At 49.0% G+C, this 5,000-nt stretch overlaps 1 protein-coding gene across 4 annotated transcripts in view; it reads left to right on the top strand.

The window, feature by feature from the left end:
- The window catches only part of LOC113826302 (uncharacterized), a 102,760-nt gene that overhangs the window by 31,129 nt on the left and 66,631 nt on the right, over positions 1-5,000 (top strand). For all 4 annotated transcript variants that reach the window (XM_070135355.1, XM_070135353.1, XM_070135352.1 and 1 more), the window contains one exon: positions 1-725. This exon is cut by the window's left edge and continues 1,185 nt beyond it. In XM_070135355.1, the coding sequence (XP_069991456.1) occupies positions 1-725 (725 nt within the window). The remainder of the gene's footprint in view (positions 726-5,000) is intronic.

The following is a 5,000-nucleotide window of genomic DNA, read 5'->3' as shown; positions in this document are numbered from 1 at the left end:
AACACACTCGGCGCTCAGTCAGAGTCCGCAGGACCGTCAGCGAGCAGGCAGCGCCTCGCATCCCCCGTCGAGGTCGTCCTCCAGCCTTCGGTCGGACACCTCTCCCTCCGGCTCGCGCCCGAGCACCCGCACGCCCTCGAGAAGGAGAGAAAAGCCCTCAGTGAGTGAGAGTGTCAGTGATAGTGTGACCGCGGCGGACGAGGATGCGATCCTAAGCCCCGCTGGTGTCGATCTAGAGTTCAGTGTCTCGAGTGTTTACGAGGAGTGCGACGAAGGAGGCGAGCACGCGCGCCCGCATCCACTGCGCTACGTGCCCTCTGCCTCTGCCAATTACGAGGAGTCACTTGGCTCCTTCATTTGCCTGGACCTCGAGTCCGAGGGCGGCCCGACCCGGCCGAGCGCGGGGGACACCCTCGAGGATGAACCTGGAGGAGGAGATGCAGACAGGCAGAGGTCGTTCTCCGCGGACGACCTCGACGACCTAGAACTCGAGGAAGGAGAGTGCTACGAGTACAGCGGCGAGGAGTACGAGGACGACATGCCCCAGGCGTCGGGCGCGGGCAGGGGGTCGGGGGGGTCGGGGGGCAGCAGTGCCTTCAGGGTGTCGCGGCATCGCAAGGTGGAGCTGCAGCCCGCGCGCACGCTCCCCGCCCGCCCGCCCGCCAACAACAACAACAACAACAACAACAGCAGCGGCAAGAGCAGGACCAACTCCGAATCCTCCGGTGAGTACTTGCAGAGGCGCTTTCTTTGTAGCTTGAAGGTCGACCTTCGACCCCCCCCGAGGTTGACCTTCGAATCGCTCTGTCCGAGTCAGAACTACCTCTGTCTTTGTTCCTGCCGTTTCGATTTCATATCTCTTGGGTAGGAGAAGAAGGTGGGGGGGGGCGGAAGGAAAGCGGAGAGGGAGGGAGAGAGAGAGATGAACACAGTTGAAGGAAAACGAATGTCATGGAGTTTGTGTGTGTGTGTTTGTGTGTGTGTGTTTGTGTGCGTGTACGTGTACATGTACGTGTACGTGTACGTGTACGTGTGTGTGTGTGTGTGTGTGTGTGTGTGTGTGTGTGTGTGTGTGTGTGTGTGTGCGTGCGTGCGTGCGTGCGTGTACGCGTGCGTGTGTATATGCGGTCGTGTACGTGTGTGTGTGCGAATACCTTTCCCACTCGCCTTCCCACCCCTTCCTATGCCTCCCTCTATTTTACCATAAGCGACCGAGTCCTCCATCCTGTGTCCCTTTTGTCCACCCTTCCCCCTCACCCCCTGCCCCACCCCCTGCCCTTCGCCCTCCACCCTTCACCCTCCAGTCATGTCGTGTCACCTGACATAGTTCACTCTCAGGTAACACAGGAAAGCGGCCTCTATGCTTGGGTGACATAGAGATGAAAATGGTCCTCTGCTATATACCTAGGTACAGTAGTAGTGAGAGGGAGGGAGGAGGAGGAAGGAAGGGGATAGGGGGATGGGAAGGAGGATGGGCCAGTGAGGAGGAGAAGGATAAGGGCAGATGAGGGAGGGAGGGAGGGGCCAGGAAGAGAGAGGGTAGCGGGAGGAGAAAGAGGTAGGAGGGAAGGGAAGATTGGGGAAGAGAGGTGGGGGAAAGGGGGAGGGGAGAGGGTAGGTGCTGGGGGAAAGGGGGGAGGGGGGGCAGCAGGTGCTGGCTTAAATGAGGAGTGCCGTTTGTGTGTCCTTGGCTCTGTCTGTCTCGGAACTCAGGCTCTCTCTCTCTCTCTCTCTCTCTCTCTCTCTCTCTCTCTCTCTCTCTCTCTCTCTCTCTCTCTCTCTCTCTCTTTCTCTCTTTCTCTCTCTATCTCTCTCTTTCTCTCTCTCTATCCCTTTCTCTCTCTCTATCCCTTTCTACTCTCACTGTCCCTCTCTCTCTCTCTCTCTGTCCCTTCCTTTCTCACTGTCTCTGTCTTTCTCTTCCTCTTTCTCTTTCTCTTTCTCTTTCTCTTTCTCTCTTTCTTTCTTTCTTTCTTTCTTTCTTTCTTTCTTTCTTTCTTTCTTTCTTTCTTTCTTTCTTTCTTTCTTTCTTTCTTTCTTTCTTTCTCTCTCTCTCTCTGTCCCTTCCTCTCTCACTGTCTCTGTCTATCTGTCTGTCTCACTCTCTTTCTCTTTCTGTGTGTGTGTGTGTGTGTGTGTGTGTGTGTGTGTGTGTGTGTGTGTGTGTGTGTGTGCGTGTGTGTGTGTGTATCTGTTTGTATCTATCCCCCCCTCCATCTCTCTCTCTCTCTCTTTTTTTTTACTTTGACACTCCCTCCTTCCGTCTTTCTCTTTCACACATACTCTTCACAGCATTGGCTAGTCCTCTCTCTTTCCCTTTTCCTCTCCCTATCTTTCCGATCCCCCTTTCCATTCCTCCACTCTCCCTCTGTCTCCCCATCTCACCCCCCTCTCCCCCTCTTTCTCCCCATCACCCCCTCTCCCTCTCTCTCCCCATCACCCCCCTCTCCCTCTCCTCTCCTCATGACCCCCCCTCTCCCTCTCTCTTCCTCATCACCCCTCTCCCTCTCTCTCCCCATCACCCCCTCTCCCTCTCTCTTCTACATGACCCCCCTCTCCCTCTCTCTTCCTCATCACCCCTCTCTCCTTCTCTCTCTCTCCCCATCACCCCTCTCTCCCTCTCTCTCCTCATGACCCCCCTCTCCCTCTCTCTCTCCCCATCACCCCCCTTTCTCCCTCTCTCTCTCCCCCCATGACCCCCTCTCCTCTCTCTCTTCCCATCACCCCCTCTCCCTCTCTCTTCCCATCGCCCTCTCTCCTTCTCTCTCCCCATCACCCCCTCTCCCTCTCTCTCCTCATGACCCCCCTCTCCCTCTCTCTTCCCATCACCCCCTCTCCCTCTCTCTCCTTCCATCACCCCCTCTCCCTCTCTCTCCCCATCACCCCCTCTCCCTCTCTCTCCCCATGACCCCCTCTCCCTCTCTCTCCCCATCACCCCCCACCCCCTCCCCCTCTCTCTCCCCATCACCCCCTCTCCCTCTGTCCCCCATCACCCCCTCTACCTCTCTCTCTCCCCATCAACCTCCTCTCCCTCTCCCCCGTCGCACAGGAATCCCACTCCCAGCAGCATTCCCTCAGAAGGTCGAGCATTGAATGGCATTCCCGCCCCCCCCCCCCTCCCCCCTTGTCATTTCATAGCGTCCTCTTCCCTTCTTTCCACCTCCGTTTTCTTCCTTTCTCCATTTCTCCATCTTCCATCATTCCTTCTCATTCTCTTTCTTCCTCTTTCCCCGTTTACCCTTTCTCCACTTTCCATTATTTCTTATATTTTTTTCCCCGTTTCCTCCTTCATCATTTCTTCTCCGCCTTTTTCCTCTTTCTTCCTCTCTTCTAATTCCTCCTTACACCATCTTTCATCATTTCTCCTGCCTCCTGCCTCTCAGTATCGTCATCTCTACCCCTTTATCATCATTGTCAATTTCGGCGTCTTTATCATCACTTGTTATTGTTGTTGTTATTATTATTATTGTTATTGTTATTATTATTATTATTATTATTATTATTATTATTATTATTATTATTATTATTATTATTATTATTATTATTATTATTATTGTCATCATCATCATCATTATTATTATTATCATCATCATCATTCTATCTTTAATCACCATTAATTAAGGTAAATATAACCAGAGTTGCCGTAAAGAGCGAATCTGTCATTTACGTTGCCTGATGAGGATGATGGCCGAGTTCGAAACGTCACGAGTTTTATGCTCCTCTTCTGGTTTTGCCTTTTATCGTCGTTATCAGGGTTGTTATCTCTATTCTCTTCGTTATCAGCATTACTTATATCACTTCTCTTTCTGTTGTCCATGTCTTCATCACTTCTCTTTTCGTTATTAATGGTATGATCACTTTATCTTCGTTATTAGTGTTATCGTTACCTATCTCTTCGTTATCAGTATTGTCATCTCTTATCTTCGGTATCAATATTATCATTCTTCTCTCTTCTTTATTAATGTTATCATCACTTCTCTCTTCGTTATCAATATTATCATCACTTCTCTCTTCGTTATCAATATTATCATCACGTCTCTCTTCGTTATCAATATTATCATCACTTCTCTCTTCGTTATCAATATTATCATCACTTCTCTCTTCGTTATCAATATTATCATCACTTCTCTTCGTTATCAATAGTATCATCACTTCTCTCTCCGTTATCAGTGTTTTCATCATTTCTCTCATCTTTACCAATCATCATCATCATCTACCTCCCTTACCATTCTTCATTACCACTCTTACTACCTTCCCTGAGAAGGTGAGTTTTTACGGCATCTATTATTGCTCGAGTTTTAGACGCTCCACTCGAGGTCGACCTTCGAGGCGCTCATCCAGACCCGAATCTGTTGTTTGTTTGTTTGTCTGATTTACCCTTATAGATTTTGTCACATTTCTTTTGTTCTGGAAATTGTTGTTTTTTTAATAAGTTTTTGCGGTTGTTGTTAATATCACCGATAATGTTGCCATTGTTGTTGTAATCGTATGTTTAAATATTTAATTTTATGTTATTATTATTATTTTTTTAATTTATGATGTTCCTGATTGACATCGTCATCGACAATATCACTGGAAGCCGTAGTCCATTTTTTCTTATTAATCCGTTTCGTTATAGTTTTATTATGAGAATTTGATGTAAAAATGATCGTTGCTGTCGTCTTAGATGCTTAGATCACTTACGAGGGAGAGAGAGAGGGAGAGAGAGAGAGAGAGAGAGAGAGAGAGAGAGAGAGAGAGAGAGAGAGAGAGAGAGAGAGAGAGAGAGAGAGAGAGATAGAGAGATAGAGAGAGATAGATTCCTGTGCGACACGGGGAGAGGAGAGAGGGGTTGATGGGGGAGAGAGGGAGAGGGGGTCATGGGGAGAGAAGAAGAAGAAAGAAAGAAAGAGAAAGAAATAGAAAGAAAGAGAAGGAAAGAGAAAAAAGAAAGAGAAAGAAAGAGAAAGAAGAGAGAATTGAGAAAGAGAAATTGAGAAAGAAAGAAAGAGAAAGAAAGA

Source organism: Penaeus vannamei, chromosome 20 (assembly GCF_042767895.1).
Source record: "Penaeus vannamei isolate JL-2024 chromosome 20, ASM4276789v1, whole genome shotgun sequence".
In the NCBI taxonomy this organism is placed as follows: domain Eukaryota; kingdom Metazoa; phylum Arthropoda; class Malacostraca; order Decapoda; family Penaeidae; genus Penaeus; species Penaeus vannamei.
Note: the sequence above shows the minus strand (reverse complement) of the source record. Positions and strands in the feature narration are given on the sequence as shown.